Source organism: Dendroctonus ponderosae, unplaced genomic scaffold (genome assembly GCF_020466585.1).
Source record: "Dendroctonus ponderosae isolate FM_Combo_2020 unplaced genomic scaffold, Dpon_F_20191213v2 Dpon_F_20191213_4, whole genome shotgun sequence".
NCBI lineage: Eukaryota > Metazoa > Arthropoda > Insecta > Coleoptera > Curculionidae > Dendroctonus > Dendroctonus ponderosae.
In genome coordinates this window covers 10231282-10253011 of record NW_026018611.1, presented here as the reverse complement: position 1 = coordinate 10253011, position 21730 = coordinate 10231282, and the positions used below count along the sequence as shown (strand labels likewise).

The 21730-nt window shown below is 33.6% G+C and overlaps 1 protein-coding gene across 9 annotated transcripts in view; it reads right to left on the bottom strand.

The window, feature by feature from the left end:
• Positions 1-21730, bottom strand: part of LOC109533413 (zinc finger protein 768) — a 117040-nt gene that overhangs the window by 42203 nt on the left and 53107 nt on the right. For 8 of the 9 annotated variants that reach the window (XM_048666134.1, XM_048666132.1, XM_019898724.2 and 5 more), the window contains one exon: positions 14311-14536. In XM_048666134.1, the coding sequence (XP_048522091.1) occupies positions 14311-14536 (226 nt within the window). Of the gene's footprint in view, positions 1-14310; positions 14537-17856; positions 20074-21730 lie in introns of those variants that run through there. The other variant, XM_048666138.1, reaches the window with a different exon arrangement.

The window sequence follows — 21730 nt, the reverse complement described above, 5'->3', positions numbered from 1 at the left end:
TCAATTTCAGGCTTTTTTCCTTTTGATCGCTCGTAATAATGTGATGACCCCTTTCTAAGCGGGCAGATGTTTCAGGAACTCCTCTATTTAAAATAGAGGGTTAAGTTTCAAGATCAATAGTTACGTTGACCATATGCATACATTAATAAAAAGAGTATTTCCAGATAGCCGTGAACTCTGTTGGGTACTTTTTGTCGGTTTGAATCATTAATATTGGGAGATGAGAGGGTTAATTTAAGGTCACGGATTGATGCGTATGTGGGTTAGATGCACAACATCTGGATCTAAAAATACTTAAACTCAATTACACAATAAGAAGCTGACTTGGCTGAATTAAAATAATTAATATAACAGAAGCATGAAAAGAAGTTGAAAAATTAAACGGTTTTGTTGTAGAAAAGGTTCATTTTGGATTACAGTCTAAAACCTGATGCGAATTGTACTAGGCTTGTTTCATTTATAGTCTGTTGCATGAACTTAATCTTTTCTGTGTGCATATTAGCGACTTCAACGATGAAAACTCGCATTTTATGGTGCTGATAAATCGCAAATTTTTCCGTCGTTTTTATTAATATCATATAATAATGATATTTTGTTTCAAAAATATTTGCATTTGAAACTACATGCCGGTCATAATAATCCTCCAAAACAACATATTTTCAAACTAAAAAATTACTTTTTTAAATGACACATACAACATAATTTGAAAAGTCCCTCTGGACTAGTTTCTAAACGCTTTTATAAAAACTGGGAATTAAGCATTTGAACTGTGCATAAAAAGAAACAGTGTTATGTTGATGTTGTTGAAAAAATGTTGATTCATGTTTTGTTGTCACGTTTTTTCGTTGTTATTTTTCAAATTTTACTAATTATTAATCAAGTTGATGAGGTTTCGAGAAACAAACGTGTGGCAAATGCTGTTCAGTTGGAGAAACAAATGTGACTTAAAGAAATACTGGTCGTCTAAATTTTCACAAGATTTTGCTAACTGGACTATCAGATACATAAGACGAACGATTAGCAAAATATCAACTTGACCACTTCAATTCTGAAGGGCGTGGGAAATTATATTTAATTCTAGCATGTTTGCAAACTGTACTTTTATAAGTGGAATTAAATTGGAGAAAGTTTAAAGTGATTCACTTCTAATATCTGTGACCACAATGACCATTTGTTTCTGAATAATCTGTGATACAAATAAATTTAATAAGAGTTAATACTGGAAGAACTTTAAGATATTTAACATATTACTTAGTGCATAAAATTATCTAATTGGTGTAGGACGAGATGCTTCGTCGACTCAATTTTTAAACAGTACTTTTCTTTAGAATCGAGTTAAAGTGATTTTTCAAATGTTTTTAGAAATCTAGCTTTTGTAATTATGTTGAATTTACTGTTTATTTTCAGCTTTTATTTTATTGCAGGTTTATCAACGCTATCTTTTGCGATCAAATTCGAGCATTTTTTCGTTCAGTGAATGTCACAAAGTTCCTAAGAACTTTCTTTATTAAAAATACACGTCGAGTGCGGCAAGAATGTTAATCGGCAAAAAGTTCGCCGTTCCGCCCGATTTAATTCTTCCGGATTTTTAATTTTGCCGGACTGATCTGGGGGCATTATAAGAATCGAATCTTTATTAAAAAGATAAATTTCGGGCGATTGGTTATTGATCACTTTTGGGCATTTTTATTAGTAATCTCGTTTGATGGCCGTCATATTGCTGGTCTCGGGGTAAAATTTCTTTGATGTGCAAATATATTAACTTGGATTGATGTCTAAGGCGATTAGGGAACCTAATGAGGAAAAGTCAGAAACGTTCGCTGCAGATCGTAGATACGCTGCCCTTAAGAAAATGATTCGAAAAACTAAGAATCATGGCAAACCATTGGAAATTTAAGAAAAATATATTTTTTATATGCAGTGACTCGTAGAAGTAATGTACAAATTCATTAAAAATTTAGCAGATTGTTTTTTTTGAAAAAAAAGCTCGGCTTTTTTTATGGAAATTTTATTGGTACAGGGTGAAATAGTGCGCGGAGGAGTAATAAGGCCTTTTTTCTTTGGCTAGACTTTAACTCGACAAGTATATCTAGAATTTGTCCAACTTGAATTAATTCCAGCGTTGGTGCCTTTATTTTCAAATCCATTAGGGCCAAATTCTGCTGATAAAAAGCTGATTTTTTTGATGAAACTTAACAGAATGTCCGCTTAATAGAAAATGTTTTACATTGAAAGCCAAATGACGAAATTTGATTCCAAGAAAAAATCGTATGACTACGAGTACTTTAATAACGGATCCGAAGTAACGAGTCGTTACGAATTTTCAAAAGTAACCGAACCTCACGCCTCTAGTCGCTATTCATTAACGATAGGTAAAATCGTAAATTTTTGGCAACGGTTGAGTTTAAGTATAGCACATGTTACCGGAAACATTCAATGGACAATTCAGAATTGAAATAAACTGCAGGTGCTTTCAGCTGAAAAAAAAACAAATTGGTTTTCATAACTTATCAAAAAAAATAAAAAATGGAGACTGACTCTATAATGTTTTCTTATGGGTGGATAAAGCTGCCTAACATTTGTCGTTAAAACATTTTTATAGAGAGCGATTATGGACACTGGGGGTGTTTATGATTTAGTTTTTTTCGCATTTCGAGCCCCAATGTGTTGAAATAGACACCCAACAACAACAACAACAAGGACGATTTGACTTTTGCACCCCTATGATGTCTACGTGCTCTAAAACTATATACTCCGATAGAGTACATAGGAGCCTCGCCAGAGCCCCTCCCTTGCACATACACACCGGCCGTAACGCATCGCCACCCCCCCGCGTGTATCATCAACCCCAAAACCCCTTTGCATGGGGGTGGATGGGTGGGTGATGCACCCACAATGCAATAGCACTATGTGTCGGCCACCGGCCGCCATTTTGAAACTGCGAATTATTGCGTAAAAATAACGCGGAATGTATTTGGTATTGATCGGAAAACGGGGGGTTGAGGGCCAGGGGGTGGTCGATGTGTGAGTGTGAGTGGGCCAATATCTGAATATTTATCCCTCTGCATTGGAATTTATTATTAACATTTTCCACTGTTTTGTTAAATTAAATTTCGTGCTTTGTCAATATATTAATTTTTCTTGCACAATTTTGCACTCGTTTCGAATTTCCGAAATTGAATATTAATCTCGAGTGCATCGACTACAATCGAATGGTGAACTGGAAATGCTTCAGTTTTCAATTGAATGTCTATAGCACTTTTTGAGTTTCACTTTGCAAAAAATCTCCAAAAGTGAAATTTGGCTTTTCTGTTACCTCTCAAGAGCGGTAAACTGGTTAAATGTCTGTCTAAGAATTACAGCTTGCGTCAGATATGCAAAAAACCTTCAACAAGTTTATCCTTTGCTTTTTTGACCACCAAACCCATAATAATTGATGATCACTTCGGTACATGTGTTTTAATAGTATATTACATAACAAGAGTTGTAGGAAGCGCTTTACACACGAAAGCAAAAGTTGTTGTTCCATGAGTACGTAATTGCGTTACAACTCAAAGTAGGTACCATCCTTTACCTACGACCGCATTAACCTAACGACTTTACGAAATTAAAAGAAACATTTGCAGGTTTTTAAATAAACGAGTTTCATAACGATTGAAATGCTGATAGCAGCTGATAATTAAAAAATGTTATTCAAATTTATTTACGAATTGGCCGGTGCGTTGTCTATTAGTAATAATAATAATTTAGAAAAAAATGTAAATCTGTAGCATTATTTGCTAAGTGCACTGTGACCTCACAAGTGCACTGCGCCCACATTTGCCTTAAAAGAAGTCGAGCTCGTGGTCAAAGTTCTTCAAACAGATATGATTTTTAATATCTATAAGATGGATTTTCTTGGAACTCGCTGTGAATTTGTTCTTATGTAAGCCTCATATTTTGATGAAGCAACCGAGTTCATCCGCTTTGGGCAAGTGGTGACTGGCCTTACGAACTTTTTGCTTAGTAGCCGGAATCAACTGAGGTTCTTCTGTGCGAAGCATGAATCTTTTCTTAAATTTTTTGCTCTGTATCAAACTTAACAGCATGCATAGTTATGGTGGCAAAAAATGTTTATCTTTTTTTTTGCAATTTAACAATTTCAGACATTAACTGAAGATGTGGAAAACGAAAATGCTCTTTTATAAAAAATCAATTGTCAAGTATTTTATAGTTATGAAGTCTTGGGCCGCTCGTTCTTTGAAAGCTTTTTCGTCCGAATTACAGTACTCAGAAATCCAACGAAAAAAAAACGAGCTTTTGGGCTGAACTCAGTAGTTTCATAAAACTACGGTCCTGACGTAGAATGAAATCCAGAGCAAGTTTTAAATCCATCGGTACACTCTTCCGATATTACCAAAAACTTAATTTTTACTTCGTAAAATATAGAAAACTAATAAATATTTAAAATTTTCTGTTGGCATCAGAACAGAAATATTTTTTGCGCAAATCTATAATGGTTACAAAATTTTACAAAATGTCAAAAAATAGCAGTGCATCAACTCAAATAAATCAGTTGATTTCAGCTATCAGAGGAAAACTTTTGGTAGTTTTTGTACCAAGACACTCAAGAATTCCGCAGTTGCCCAAAGCGGATTTACTCGGTTGCTTCTTCAAAACATGAGTCTTACATAGGAACCAATTCAGAGCCAGTTTTGTTAAAAACTATCATACCATTTTCTAAATTTAAAAAAAATATTTTTTGGCTTTAACCATCAACATCAGAGAATCCAGCCCTTTTTAAACAAAAGGTTAGATTGTCTACTTTTTAGCCTTATTGATTATGTGCTTACGGGCACCCAATGGGGATTGTTCTTCGTAACACAGAATGAAAGGACCAAAGCCAAGAAGATTTAGTCTTAAGAAGAAAGTTTAGTGTTTACATTCTCCAAAAATGATCTAATTGTCTATACAATCTCCAATTCATAAACCTATGATAAGCAAACTTCGTTTCTAGTTTCAGTTTCACTGTCGCTGAATATTTTATGAAGAGGTATATACAAACAGTTTAAGTCAATAATGATAAGTACACCAGTTAGACCGAAATTATCTGAAACAGAACTGTGCGTGGTTTACAAATGGGAAAAATGTAACTTTCTTAGATGGTAGATGTACTTTCTACTACTTACAGTACTGGTCTCAGTTCAAAACATTTGATTCGAACAATTAAATTTATTAAGTCTCAATGGACGTTAACTACCACAGTGCTAATGAGCTGAATTTCACAGGTGCCATCCTTTAATTCATAGACAAATGGTGTTCCAGAACAAACACGTATAAATGCATACAAAAATAGAGACATTAATACGAATCGTCTTATACATCCTACAAACTGCATTCGAAATGCGTACGTATTTATTTCGTTCAACCCTTCCGCGTTGCCCCGCGTTTGAAAAAGGAAACGAATAAATTCTTTTCAACCAGAAAGTTCTCTTCCTTCGCGTTTTATGCTAATTTCACTGTTTCGAAATTCAGAGAAATAAATTTTGTTTTGTTGGGGCATGAAGGCATACACTTTTGTATACGAGAGCGTATGTAGAACACGTGATACCGCCTACGTAGTGGAGATTTCTTACATTGTTTGCCAAAGTTTATCAAAACGAAAAGAAAATAACATTGTTGGACTTAATTAACTGCAGGTTTTGCGAACGGTTCTCACATAAACTTGACCTTAAAGCAAGTAGATATAGATTTTGGAATACTTTGTAATATACTTTTGCTCTCTACATATCTAATTTTAAATGAACATCTATAGTGGAGTTAAGTGAAGAATCAGTGCAGTCGAGATTACAATATTTCTAAACAACATTTTGTATAGAATACATTTTGCATAAGAAACACAAATAAAATAGCACAGAGTTCAAAAAGAGCATTAGGAAGACATCCTACATTTGATAAAGAAATCGAACAACTACTTTCTGAACGTATAGCTGATATCCAAAAACTTTCTTTTTGATTTGGTTGAAAAAAAAAGAGATTCCTCATCAACTCAATATGGAGAAACAATTTTCAGGCAAGAAATGTTACCACCGTTTCATGAAGAACCATACACATCTATCTCGTGAATATTACCAAGTAAGTATTCGAAAGGCGATAGAAATTATAAGCAGCTCGGACCAACTTGAAAGTAGTGCTGAAAATAAGATAACCGTGGTTCAATTTGAGCAACAAGTTGCCCAATTTGCCGTGCAAAAACCGTGTGCAACTTTTTCTTCTTCAATCAGTTAAAATATGCATACTTATGTTGAATACTATGGGCTCATCTGCATTTTTCTGCCATTAGATGTTAAAAATACTTTGATTGCACAAATGTTGCAATGTCTTTACCACTTTAGCTACTTTCTACAAATATACTTTTGAGCAAATTGACCAAAACATTTACTAAAAATTCAACTGCAATATACAAATTAATTGCTGCTGATTTAATCGATTACCGCCTAGATTTTATTTGGGCTCTATCTAATGCTTCTTGAGCGTAAATCTGCTATTTAAAAATATAGAACTGTTCAAGAAATTTATCTTAAAACACCGGTAACGTTTTTGGTCAATACTAATTTAGACAATATATATTTTCTGCATTTATTGCCTTCCCTAACACAGGTGAACATTCYAGGAATCTAAAAGATCTTTTTGGAAGTTGAAATTAAAGTGATACTTTCCATTACATTAACCAAAATATACAATCTGATAAATGTAATAAAAAACGTTAATATTTTAAAATATTTGCATCTGGATGTAGCATTACATCAGTTGCTTCAATGATAAACAGTCCAAATATTGTTAGTTGAAACAATAACAATCCAAACATTCTTTCCAGTGTTATTTAATAATTCGAAATATTCCTAAACAAATACGCATTAACAATAGCCCAGACGTCACTACTGCAAGGTTTCGTTTCAAAAGTTTAATATATGCTTTTCGAAATTAAATAACCAACTATTTCCGTCCTTTGAAATCGGACATTTCAAATGTTTGAAAATGCATTTATTTGCCTGCAGATCCGCTGTATGTGCGTTTGTTTTTAATAATCCCCTGCACCTCGCACCCACCCCTCGTATTTGGAATGGGGGGTTAATTTAACCCCCCCCCCTTGTCGCCCCTGGTGCTGCCACGGTGTCCCAATAAAATCTATATTTGAAATGAAATTTGCAATTGCATCCTGCTGCATCAGCGAGCTTTTGCTGCACGTTACTGTTAGAGTAGAGGGGTTGGTGGGTAAACTGGCCGTTTTAATCGAAATGCTGGATATAGGCTGTGCAGGTAGCCTAAATAGACGCTAATGTTATTACTATAGAGTAGCTTATTGTTACAACCAGTTTTTTTCTGTTGCAGGTTGCAGATTAACCGGGGCCTTTGCAATGTAAGTAGCCACTCAACTAATATAGAACGTATAAGGTTTGGTCGAAAATAACCTTAATTCAATCAAATGAATTAACAATTAAGACTGGAAAAATTCTAGGCCAAAACATTAGCACTGATGCTGTAATTGCCGCATTTGCAATAAAATAATCCAAGGACAATGAACATTTATATGCACTATAAGATGAACAATAAATTACTTCTTTACCTGGCTGCTTAGGAAATTGCACTTTATTAAGTTGCAGTGACCCAAATATAAATGAACATACTGGGTGTTCCACAAATATATTGACTTTCACGTGTAGTAGGGCATATTAAAATAAGTATTTGAGATGGGTAAACTTTTTGAGATACAGGGAACTGGCTAATTAATATTTTTGCTCTAACTTAAGAAAACATTCTTGCTCTAACTCTAACCAAACCAGTTAGATATTGGTCGCACTGTAATTAACAGTTCCCCTTATTTTTTTGTGGTAAGCTGCAAACCTGGGCTATCGTTTTGATACCTTGGAAATTAACACTTGCAGAATCGAAAGAAATGAAATAGACAACAAACTTTCTAAATGAAACAAGAGATTAAAAAAGGGCACCTCACTTCACTTCCCAAACACAAAAAATGCATCGCGGGGTGTTAAAACAGCAACGGAACCCTAAAAAAGTAATGTTGATCTCGTATTTTTATAGCTCTAAGTTGGCGCGAAATAGCTTAAACATTGTAAGAGTTAGAATGCAAAAATAACATAAAAGTTCTAATTTCAAAAGCCTGTATGTCGCAAATGCCAGGGTTTAGGGCCTATGTTTATAAAGCAAAAATGCTTGTTCTTAGCAGATTTTATGTGAGCAGTACTATTACTGCTTACGTAAAAAATTCAAAAGGGCAAATTGCAGACATGACTTCATTGCAAAATATGACCAGATATCCATTATAAAAATTTTACGGGTTATTTATTATTAGACATCTTCAAGACCATTATTTAGTAACATCAATGAACGAAAAAGAAACATTGCATATGCCTTAATGATGTTAAAGTAGAAACTGATCAGATTAACCCTTTTTAAAATACGAAATGAAAGTAGTTCGAAAAGCCATGAATACAGTTGCTTCTAGCCCTATTTTAATAACAACCATTTGAAAATTAAAAATTGAAACAAAACTCCATTCAGTGAAACGTCCTTAGACCCGATGTATTGGTATCATGCATTATATGGAATTTATTTCGAACTCATCCACTATCAATCACTTGAGCTTTGTTTCAGTTTGAATTGTTGAACTCCTAAAACAGTACGTTGCCATTGTTTCCGCACCCTCTACTCGGACTTTTTCAAATTATTTACCACAATAAAGCTTAATTAAAAAACGGAACTTTATAAACTAATAAAAAACGGAACTTTATAAACTAATAAAAACCGGCTTATGCTATAATCTGCAATCTAGATTCTTTCACAATCAAAAAATTCCCTTAATTGGTGATTTGATTTTAGCCTTTCTTGACCACAGTTATTAGCTTGAAATAAAAATTGATTAAATTTCGGGAAACTGTTTGCCTTGACCCAGAAATATGATGAGCCCCTTGAAGCCAAATCGATATTCTTCCAGTAGCATCATTTACCAAGGGTCAAAAAAACTGGGGTATAATCTCTACAATGCCTATTTTAATTGCATTTCTTTTAAAGTAATATTAAGTTAGAGGGTGAAAAAACACAGCCCTTACAACCCTTTCGGATTTTTTGCTCCCCTCAATGAATAATATTAGGATTTTTTCTGTCGTTGGACTTCCAGCTGGAATTTAAGAGTTCCAAACGTTCAAGCAAATTTCGACTAGTTAAGATTGTTTTGTGTTTTCATTAAATATGGGCAAAGCCTTTTTGAAATTAGCAATTTAGGCGACAAACGTATCAGCAAACTGTATCGCGTCTGCATATGGTAGACGTAGGATTACATAATTGTATTAGGCGCTGAGTAAGTAGATCGTCCTAATGGATCAGTAGAATGTAGGTGCAAAATGTGAGGCATTTATTACTGGACAAATAATATTTATTAAAAATTGATTTTTTAAACCGATTTTCCATAAAAACTTACAAGGTAAGGAGTTGGTGTAAAAAAACATTTTGGGTCTCTTAAAGGGGGAAAATCACTTGGGTATTCCACAAGGCAACCGGCAGCCGTTATCGGAAATCAAGATAGATGAAAAATTGTGGCAAAAATTACAAAAACCATTAGTTTTACGATACTGTGATGCAATATTTTATAATTAAGCCTTTAGACTTTCACGTAGTCTGAGACAAGGTGCGGAATTTTAACAGTTCATTATACAAGTAGGCAATTTTTTTCGCATTTATCGCGTTTTTCCAAAGACAGCGTGATAATGGACAAGTTTAATTTCGAGCTGTATTAGTAGAATTCTGACCATCCCTACGGATGTTCCCTTTACACTTATGGACTAATGCGAATGGAGAAATCCATTCCCATGGGTTGGTATCGATCGTTTACTCAATCGCTAATTTACAATAAATTTTCACAATATATGTAACGACGCCTAAATAGCCTCCTATGTGGTTCGATAACGCGTCGTTAGGTGATCTGTGATTTGTTTCTGTACGCATGCATTTGCGGTCGGATTAAATTGGCCCCCTTTCGCCTTTCTGGAAATGTAGAGGCAGTCTGGATTCACCAGAAACTACTGACCTTTTCCGACAGCTATGGTGGGAACATTTCTCAAAAATACTCTAATTTAACCTGCGAATTAACTATCCAGGCTTAGCTTCTATTAATGAAAACCAAACCTATTCACTGCCAATTGGCAAAGGAAAATATTTTCGTTCTATGGCATAAAAATGATGCGAACAATCAAAAGCGGGCAGAAATCGTGTGTAAAAAGCGAGCACGATTAGGGGCGCGTTTTTTTCGTCGTTCGGTTTTTTTTGTTGGTAAAATCAATTTGCCACCCCTTGTTAGATTAATATTGTATTTTCAATGCAGTAGGTTATATCGATACCGCATTATTTAATTTGATAAAGTGGGAGAGTAGCTTTTTCTTATTTTGGCTCCATGAGTTTATTGAAGTTAAACGTTCAACGTATCACCGATAGTTGATTTTTTTATGCTTTTATTGGGTTGGCTTTTGCTTCTTTGTGGTTTTGTTGTCCTATTCTGTATGCATCCGAATTTGGATTATCGCATTCTTAATCTTTGAAATGGACACGTTTCTGCTGAGGCAAGGAATTCCATTCATGGTCTTTTAAGTGAAAACGTAGTTAATTTAGCAGCTTGTAGATTTAAATATATTTAATTATTTTGGTTCTTGAAATCCACTAGTTCTGAAAGAAAGATTCTTACATTTGTATAATGTTCTTCTAGGGTCCAAAGTAAACATAACAAAATTGAAATGTGGTGCTGCCTTCTTTTATGAAAATACAAGCCGTCGAATAGAAGAATGTCAAGTCATCAGTTTGTTTTCAATAAGTTTCAACAATATTTTCTATATGTACAGTTTGCATCAGTTGAAATAAGATTACTTGGCAGTCTGTTGATGGCTTAGGCTGCGACAAAAAAATCCGACAATTGCGAGTTTAAAAATCTGGTTGGATTAATGTACTCAATCGGAGCAATCGTGCATTTTGTTTGAAGCGATGCTTAGATCTGAATTTAATGATGATTCGAAGGAAGGAACATTTCGGGAAAAATAGTAAAGTTAGTCTTAAAATGTTCACAAGTAAAACCACGACTTTTCCCAGTTTTTACTATGAGAAACAATATTAAATACAACTTCGGCTGTCGATTCAAAGTGCTTGAAACTGCCCTTGCATTCAATTAGATCCATTACAAATGCATGTGTCTCAGAGTTGCTTAACTCTGTGTGCGAGCATTAATCATTTGATTCAGTCATGCTTCCTTACCTATATTACTTTACCGACATACAAACATTTTTAGGTAGGTAGTACAATAGCATTAGCGGCACTTTTAGATACGTTCACTACGCATTGTTGGTACAACTTTTAGGAAAATGTTTCCGCATTCCCTCACATATTTAAATACAGCATCTTCATCATTTTATAATCATCTTTTCCTATTGTTTTTTTCAGTTGGGTCCACAATATTTTAGTTTTTTATCTTCCTCTGCAACAAGACCTTCCAGTTTTCGCTATCAGTGTTCATTTTTGCGACTTGGAATTTACTACAAGCGAAGCCCAGATGGAAATTTCATTGTTTCTTGTCAAAATCGCAATTTGTTTTTGGGCTTTTTGTGCGAGGAGCAGAAACAGTTTCTTCCTGCCGCAAGCGCGAACGGCTTGCAACCTCTAAGGATGCAAACCACTCGTCCTGGCAAAGCGTCAGGAATAAAAAATTGTTCTTCTTTGATGACTCTAAATCCAAAAGAATTAACCTACTTCTTGTAGGCATTGAAAGAAATAATATCTTGTGCGCTTTAGCTTAAAAAAAAAATCACTCAATCATCGAAACACATTATTACTAAAGAAACATCGCTTTGACTCACCCTGTATATTAACAGATAAACGAAGCTGTAAAAAAGTAAATATTTTGTCATGAACAAAGTTAATTTGAATTATCTTTAATGCTGCGTGACCATTTTGCGTTCGATTTTTGGCCGGAATCAAATCCGGCGAAAACCACCAATTGACGTTGCGATTGCAATATTTAGCAAATAAATTTGCATTATTAAATCCGCCATGCATGTATTACATTAGGTACCCTCAAATTGAGTAAATGCAATTTTATGCTCAAAAATCGCCAGCTCCGCACATCCAATACATTATCTATAATGACGTTGATCCGAAATTATTTGTAGAGTGCATGCACATTCTCGCTAATATATTATAATCATTTATTTAATTAACAAAATGTAATTATTTGACTGCTGCGTGTATGTTAATTTCGATGTATTTGATGTCATTTTTTATTGTGTAATTGTCCATGTTCAATTGGCAATTTTATTTCGGTTTTGATCACTTTCTCGATGTAAAATATACGGAAAGGACCACAAATTTATCGAAATGCCATTCAGCAGTTGGCTTCTTGTTTATTTCAGTTAATGAAACGGATACTACTTGTTTTCATCACAAACATAGAGTGCATGTGAAGGTCTAGAAAAGTTTATTAGTTGAAAACGGACGACTATAGTATAAAGAATTACGAACATTTTTAAAGCTTTTATCGTTGCCTCAATTTGTTGTTCGTGTGTTCCCATTGTACATTTTTTAAGATTGTGTTCTATCAAAAAAGAGCGATTTGAGTTGCGGAACTCTGTATTGCTGGGATCTTTGAAATTATTTATCATTTTTCTCAATTGAAGATACCGGAGGTTTTTTCAAATTTAATAGAAGAACAATTAAGTTCTATGGCTATGATTTCCGCTGATAATAAGAAAACTTTTAAATGTTTTCAGTTATCTGCTACATTATATAGTGGTTCATAAATCACTAACCTTGTAAGGTGTACCTACATGAGACTAAAATTAGAAGAATCTTATTGTTTATTGTCTAGTTTGAGCTTTTCAGAATAAAGTATTTTAAAACACCTTCCAGTTCCACGACACTTTATGGACATTTTTCAGTTAAAATATTAATGTGGTTTAGTTCAGGATTAAAACAGTTGTTTGTCCCAACCGCCTTATTAGAACACTGACTTATTTACAGATACTCAAAGCGCTCAAATTTGAATTATTTTATGTTAAGAGGGTTATTTGGATCCCATTTTAAAAATCTTTTATATGATTTAGAGTTAAGTTAATTCCTTAACTCGAAAATTCGGGCATTTTTTAAAAACTTTGGTTTTTAATATAACCATTATTAGTCTGTGCTGCATCTAAATTATATTAATTTTCATACTGTATATTATGTAAGAATTATTGTCTATATAATCAGGTTTATTTTCAAACGTAAGGTTTCAGAGAATATTGTATACAAAAAACGCGTTTTAAACAAATGTTGACCAAAAATATTCTGGCAATGGAATAACAACTGGACAGTTCGTTGTCCCAAATTAGCATATTCACCATTTTTCAGTCAAGATTCGTTTAAAGACGTTTTTTGCATACAAATTTCTCAAAACCTTTAACAGTTTTCGAAAGAACTTTCCTAAAAGAAAATTAGTATCCGTCTATTCTCAGAAAAAATTTCGATCAAATACGGAATCAGACATGGGGAAAAAATTGGGCAGCTAAACTCGGTTAGCTCATAAAAATGGAAGTCGTTTCATTTGTATCTTTGAAATTCTTTAATTTGCTTCTAAACTTTGCTTTGCTTAATTTGTTAGCTTTCTTTAAACTTTTAATTATTATACACACTGCATCAGACCACTTTGTTGGTCATATATCACATAAGACTAGCTATTAGGAGCGAATTTTGTTTAAGAAGCCCTAAAATATTTATCCACTGAGCAAAGCGTAGCTTCTACTTCTAACTGAATGATTTTAAATTAAAATGCCGTTTAAAATCAACTTTTTATGTCAGATATTTAATTTCTAGGTTGTTTTCGCCTATTTAGACCCGTCTATTTAGTTTTCATTTAGAATCATAAATATGGATCAATAGTGTTACAAAATATTCGTGAATTAATATTCCGATTTTGCGATGATATTTCCAGTGTCTTTCTGAATTATATCCACGATTTTTTTTGAAAATGCTAAATGTACGAAAACGCAGGTGTAGTTGATAAGATGGTAGTATATTGACAACATCATTTGATTTTCTTCCATATTCTTATACTTTTGACAATATTGCACTTACATTTTTTCTAGTCAATATCGAGTTCTGCAGGAGCAGACTTTCAACTCATCAATAACATTTGATTAATTGTAAAGTTTCCTTGAAGAACTGCATTGCAATTCAAGCTTTGGTACTCAATAGAATAAGTTCCAGTAAATTAGTTCTGAAGCAGAAATTAGCACTCACCAGTATGCAGTCTTGTGTGTTGTTGGACATGGCTCAATTGCTTGAACCTCCTGTCACAATAGGAACATTTGTAGGGTTTTTCGCCTGTATGGACGCGAATATGTTGCACCAGCTGATGGTTCGAACTGAAGGATTTGAGACACTGTTGGCATTGATGAGGTTTGACCTCAGATCGACCTCCCAGGTCTCTGGCGTGCATTTGCATGGCCGATTTGTGCATGAAGATCTGAAAATGTGTCCGATTAGTATTGATGAATGACCAAAGAAAGTTGTGGTGTTGTGTAAATTTTTGAGTGTCAAGTGAGATGTGCACGTATACATGTATTCTCTGTAAATAGCTTTCAAGCTTTTTCCATCGTAGTCCATTTATCGCATAATTGAGACCCAGTAACCACTCGAATATCTCGTTGTAACAATTGGTCTCATTAATTAAAACTTAGATTTCCAACTTTTAATTTAGCCCTAAAACGTTCGCGCTCTCACCCAGGCAACGGTCGGATTTTGCAGAGGCCAAAAAGGCCAAAAACTGACATCTGAGAGAAAAAAAATGTAATTTCTAATGAAATATTAAAAGTAAAATAATGACGAATTAAAACGAGCACCGGTAAGCGTAGAAATTTAACTGTAATTAAAAAGGGACAAGTCAAAGGCGTAGGAATCGTAAATTGCTTAAAAAATATGAAATTGTCTCTGCTCTATCCCTAGCTGACTAATTAAATTTAATACCAGACCTTGCCTTAAGGTACATTGTACCTTTTGAGACACTACGAATAATTGATAAATGACTAAGCATTTGGTAGCATACAAATAAAAGCCTTATTGTATATTATCTAAAAACTCAGCTTGACTTTCCGTGCAATTTAAATAGCAATATTAAGCGAATGTATTAAGAAAATACTTCTCCAGCACTGGCAAAAAACGAACAAGATAAGAAAAACGTTAGAAATTGCTGCCCATCAGGTAGCTGTTACAAGAAGGCTCATTTCGAGATATAAGCGTTAAAGAAACGTAAATACTTTTTTATTTTTAATCGCTTAAATGTTCGTTCTTGAAGCGTTTTAATTTCAGCTGGATATTAGACTGTTTTGGATAAATATTTAATTCTTGTCTCAACGTTTCTCTGAGATTAATGCAAAAGGTTGGCTAAAGTACAGAAACAGTTCTTTAATGAGGTCGCAATTTAAGAAGTACGGCTGTTAATTTGTCTGGCTTCACTCCGCTATAATTTCCGATATTTGTGATATTTATAAAGTCAATTTTCCCGAAAGATATGCTTGATTTGCGGACGCGTGTCCACTCTTCTGCCTGATTTAACCACCCTTGATGCGTTAAAATTCAACGTCATGTTTTTCAATGTGGTTTTCGATTAATTTTTATCAACAAGCTGTCAGCATTGGAGTTCACGTTATTCAAGTTTATCGTTTCCTGTAAAATGAGTTTTGCCCYCAGAAAWATTTTTATATCAAGTATCGATAGCTARAATGTAAAAATTTAAAAAAAATAATCCTCCCATAAAATATTAATAAATATCCCKCCCATGAAAGTTAGAGAGAGTTATATTATACAATATTTTTGAAATTTAGAGAATTCATTTATWTGAATATATAGCCGTTAGTGCAAAATAACGAAAACTTTTGTCTAGTTCCATTTTAGAATTTACAATTAAAATAATTAAAACCACCCTCGATTTTCTTGTAAACGTAATTAATTATTTGCATTAAAAATAGTTTTTTGCAAAGCATTAAACGTTCACATAKATTTTTTTATTTYAACYCTTGCATTGCTTRTCCACCTTAAATTTAAGTCSATCCAAGTCAATGGAAAACAATTGATCCAGTTGTGAAATGTTCGATTTAACCCAATTGTACGTTGGCGACCTGTGTTCATACAGGGCAATTGGAACTGCATATTCTACTCTATCTACTCTATCTACTATATAAATAAGAAATTATTTATATAAATAGATCGATGTTGGAGCTGAGCCGGTAGAAACTGAAAACTTACTTTTCACACCCTGTTTTTGCCAGTGGAATATAGATACAGTAAAAATTATACAAACTAATTTCGGACCAACCTGCATATAGGCATTTTGAATAAGAAAAAAATTCCCTGAAAATTGTATCAACAATTTTGCACATTTAGAAGCTCCGTCAGGTTCTATTGACCAAAAAACTTAACAAAAGAAAAGTGTTTTTCATTTACATTTCCGTATTTAAAAGGCCTTCATTTTTTATTTACGCAATGGAAAACTTAGCTTTGTTTCCATTTTTCTTTACTAATTGGATGCTGTGCAACCTTTCAACCATCAGAAAACCATCAGAAAATGGCAAAATATTCGGAAACTTAAAACGAAAGATTATTTTCGTTTCTAATTAAATGTGCAAGTTAGTTGTTGTTGTTGTCTCGCTTTATCACTATCAAATAAAAACCAATTGCGTTTCTTTTTCTTTCCGTTTTAAAATTGTACTAAGTTGAAGTTTTCGGAAGAATAAGATTCACAAAATTAATAATTGTTTAAGCTGTGTCAAGCACGTCAATATTCGTCCTAAAACATTGTTAAGGTATGATACAAGAAACTGATTGTACTGTTAGAAACACCCTGTATATGAAAAAGTAAGATTTTTTTTTGATTTGCTGCCATGTTCCAGGAGGCAATGTATAGCCGTTTTCCTTGCTTTTATTACGTGTTATTAATTGATATTAAGTCTGAATTTGGGCACTGTTCAAACAAAACGACATTTTTCGCCGCATTAAAATTTTCAAATCAACCCCATGGGATTTGAGAAGAAAGTAGTTAACCGTTTATAAGAAATAATAAATAGCAAATATTAATTAACTAAACTCAATATTAATTCGGTTTTGCGGTAAATCGATTTAGTTCTAAACCGCGAAACTCGTTTGATGGTTCGTTTCTGCTTCTATAGGCGCGCATTTTTACCATCCGAACCAGGAAGTGGATTTAATTGACCCAACCATGTGGATGGATGTATGTATTATACCGTATGCAATTGAGTGGGTGCAGGTCAGCCCATGGAGATGGAATACTTACTTATTCAAACGAATTCTATTAGATTTAAATATTAAAGGCGTTGAATAAATGTAAAAAAAATGACAAATATCATTTAACTTACTGTTTAAAAAAAAAACTGTTTTAAATCGTTAAACAGAATAAACTGAGAATCGCTGCATTTAAAGCGTCCGTATAGATGATAAATCTGCCCAGTAACTCTTAAATATTGCTTTTTTCGTTCTCCATAATGTCTTTTTTATCTCTGGGGACGATGAAACGAAAGGGGTAGATGTAAATTATAATTCTAAGCCGAGTTGTCAGTGGTTATTGAGCATAAGATTTGAAAAAACTGGGGTAACGAAGTAAAGTAGAGAAAATATAAATTTTAAATGACCTGGAAGATGGGGGATTAGACAATGTTAAAAGTGTTAACGAGCGTGCGACGACGTTTCTTAATTTATCGTTTAAGAAAAAAATGATCGTTCAAATCGAGTTGTATGCAAGATTACTCTGCAAAACTGAATACAATGCAGTACCTGTTGGTATTCAAAAGGCATATGCATACTGGGATAGGCAGGAAATGGAAACACTCCGCCTTGACTCCCATACATTCCGGAAGTGCTGGGTCCGGGATCAAAACTGGAATAAGGCAGTCCCAAATGACTTCCACCATGACTATGGGCTGGAGCAGAATTGCTACTCCAAGTTGATGAAGTCAAAGTGCTGTTTGATGTACTATGAGCAAGCGATGCTGCCGCAGTAACTGCAGTTTCATTACCACAGACTGGTGGAGCATAAGCCGAGTACATTTTTTCTTCAAGTTTTTCTTGTTATTTCTTATCACTTTCTCTCAAATCCCCATTAATTTAGTCTTTGCACATGTTTCATAGTTTTGTTGAAAGTTTCGCTATACTTCCATTAATCACAATGCGTGCACTTTTCAAGTTTTCCAATGAACAAAGCCCGAGCGCTGCTTGAAAGACAATAAATAAATACAATCATATAATGGCTAATATTACTGCATAGCAAAGTGAACGTACATTTTAATAAAATCCGCAAAAGTGTGTCAAACGAAATAAGTGGCACTTAAAGGCAGGTTTAAGTGGAATTTAATAGAATTATATTATCAAACCTTGAGATTGACATTTAGAAGCTGTAAGATCTCCGAACTCATGTGGAAAAAACAAGTCAAACAGTTTAAAATTGATATGTAGGTTTAGTAAATAAGGCAACAAATAATTTCCCAGCTGAAAGTGAAGACTGTACTTTAAAACTCTGCAGAAGCAAAATGTATGCTTTCAAAATAGCTTTTCGAGTTTCTTCCTGCTGTTTCATTGTCATTCTCTTCATTTTCAACTTTGTTCAGCGTGATAATTGACTTCGATATTTTCGCTTTTAGCAGGTAAAATCTTGAGATACTATAACTGCCCCTTTTCGAACAAGAAATAAAAAATATTTGCAACTTGATATTCAAGTGCGAAATATAGGTATTCACATGAGCCAAAAATGAAGCCCCAATAAATGCAATTACATTAAATAGGAACGTGATAATTCGCAAGTGCGTATCAATAATGTCTTTAAAAAATTAACCACTTGATTCTTCTAGCGTTTCATGGAAAGTAGTAGACTATGAGACAACGATTGATTCAAATGAGCATTTGCACACAACCCCAGTAAGTTCTTGAGATAAAATACATTGATTTTAATGGGTAAAAAAATAACATATATTGAAGGGCAAATATCAGTGAACCAGATTTGTTTCATTAAGACCCATTTTTTTAAATTATGAATTTGCTGTTGCGCGAATTCACTGCGACCTTGCATGTACCAAGTAAAGTAATTCCTTTTTCACACATATGAAAGATTGAAATTGAAAAAATTTCCCGACTAAGTAGGCGCTATTCTAGCAGCTTAATTAATTCAGTTTTCTGACTTATTTCTGCATTGATTTATCTAATAAATGCGCTTTTTCAAGTGGATTTGCCATAAAAACACTTTATTGTTGATGTTTATTGAGCCCCATTAAGCCAGAAACAACATGAATTAAATTGTAAAGGATGTTTGTAGATAATAATAGTATATTATTAGCGTAAAATCTGAATTGGTGTATTTTTTCTAAGATTTTCCAGTGAATGAAAACGGAACGTACCATAGGTAATTTTAGTGTTTATCGACTATTAGGATTCTAAGTATGGCAAATTGACTCTATGGAAAATTCTATGCAATTATTTTCTTCTGTTTTTCAATTGAATTGTATTTGTAAGTTTTGTGAATGAATGCAGTAATAATAGCCCTATATCATCGAATAGCTCGCTTCATGCTCATGAAATTGTTACATAAAAAGTCAGTGACTGAGTCACCTACTCGTGTAAAAGCACCAATATGATCACTAGTACCAATTCAATGCATTCCGAAATACCTTGTATCAATAACTCAATAAACATATTAATCCGTTTTAAAAAAACTTTTGTAAAATGCAGATTTTTATCGAAAATCTAAACTCAGTAGCGCTTAATTGACTCGTTGTCACGTATTCAATTAACCAACGTGCACATTCATATCACATCGGACCCAAAAAAGCACAAGCACTTTCACATTTTCCTGAAAAGTCACCGCTCATAAAACTGGGTTATCACCCGTGATAAAGAAGAACTGTTTCAAACATCGAAGTGTCAAATTTGTCTCGAAATTGCACCCGCGACTTTAAAACGACCGAACTCAACAAAAGGCTAGCAATTAATAAAATATCCCATGATATTTATAAATTTAATATTTGACGGGATATATTATAAATAATTCTTGCTTTTATTTTGTTTAGATTTACGCAAAATTGATACTTATGACTAAGATAGTTTTCGACTTCGCCTAATCCGCGCCGGTTCACATAAAATGATTATTTATTCGCTCAAGTGGTATTTAAATAATTAGTTGTTATATCGAATTTGGGTCAATTCAAATCAAAGTATTGATAAAATGCATATTTAAACATTGAAATGCAGTTTTCTTGTATGGGTGTCTTAACGGTGTTGCCTTTTCATTTCGCTATTCATAGTCGTGATTGGTTCTTGAACTATTTCATACAGTTTTTCGTCGATTTCCAATTACAAAATTGGTAGTAGGATAAAAGTGCATTTGTCCCACATGTAGGTTGAAATTTGGTCTGTTATGCTGTGGATTTAGTATGAAGTTGAAAACTGTATATTAAAGAACGTGGATGAACAGCAAGGTAAGTATAGAAGCTAACATCAATTGGTCTCAGTCAACTCAGGCCAGAATCCTAATTATGCAACCGCGATTTTGATAGACAGCGGCATAGCGGCATCAAAATAGGTTTCGTATTAATAGATCATTGGGCATTTTAAAACTTTGCGATTCTATTAATTAAATATGTCTAGATAAACGTCACTTAAGAAATGATAATTTGGCCGACCTTTGTAGTCGCTTATGTTTTCCAAACTGCATTTGAAAGTCTTGCTCAAAAACTTGATAACTAAGGTCATGATCGACTCGAAACTTTGCTAAATTTGGGAAATCGCATTCATTAATGCACAGAGGTTTAACGCATATGTAAATGCTTAATTGCAACTGTTATAGTATTCTGGTTAACGCTTCAGGAATTTGGGATATATTTTAATAGATCTTTTGAGCTTTGAACCTATAAAGTAAATTTTAGTTTTACCTAGAAAATATTCACCGTAAAACATAGTGGACGAGGTCATGATCGTTTCTAGTGCAACCTACGTACTTTGCCCACTTTTATTACTCTTTCTATCTTAAGTATATCAAACAAACTAAGGCAAATATTATTTTTTAGTAGTCGTAGTCGATTTTCAAGGAATTAGTGTTGATATCAAACTTTATCACCCGTTCCATATATTGTATGTATATTACTAAAACTCCCCAATATTGCGTAGACAATTTAGAGAAACTGAACAAATATTCGTTTTACTGGAACTAAGAGTGAAACGTTTATCAAATTTTTGTTGCTGTGCAATAAATGCATCGTTTGGAATATGCTTATCAAGCAAGGACAAACTTCAAATTCAAAATGGCATGGGGTCAAATGCAAAAGCTTATTTTTAAATAAGAACCAATAAAATAATTGCACGTTATCTCTCAATTGGCCGAAAAAGATTAGATTGACATAAAAACGCAATTTTTATTATCGGTTTCAAAATATAAATTCAATGCTCTTCATTTCTTATTGGCTCCGATTAAAAATTATCAACAACGAAATGGTGTCTAAACATTAACAATCAAATTACACACCCAAAATGGCTGAATTCGAAGATCGATAAGGAAGATGTTATGAAATGTTACTTATTGTATCTGTTTTCACATTTGTATAGTGCCGATGTTTTCAGTGTTGTTTTTTATTTAGTTCAACTTTAGTTGTTTTCTTTTTGATTC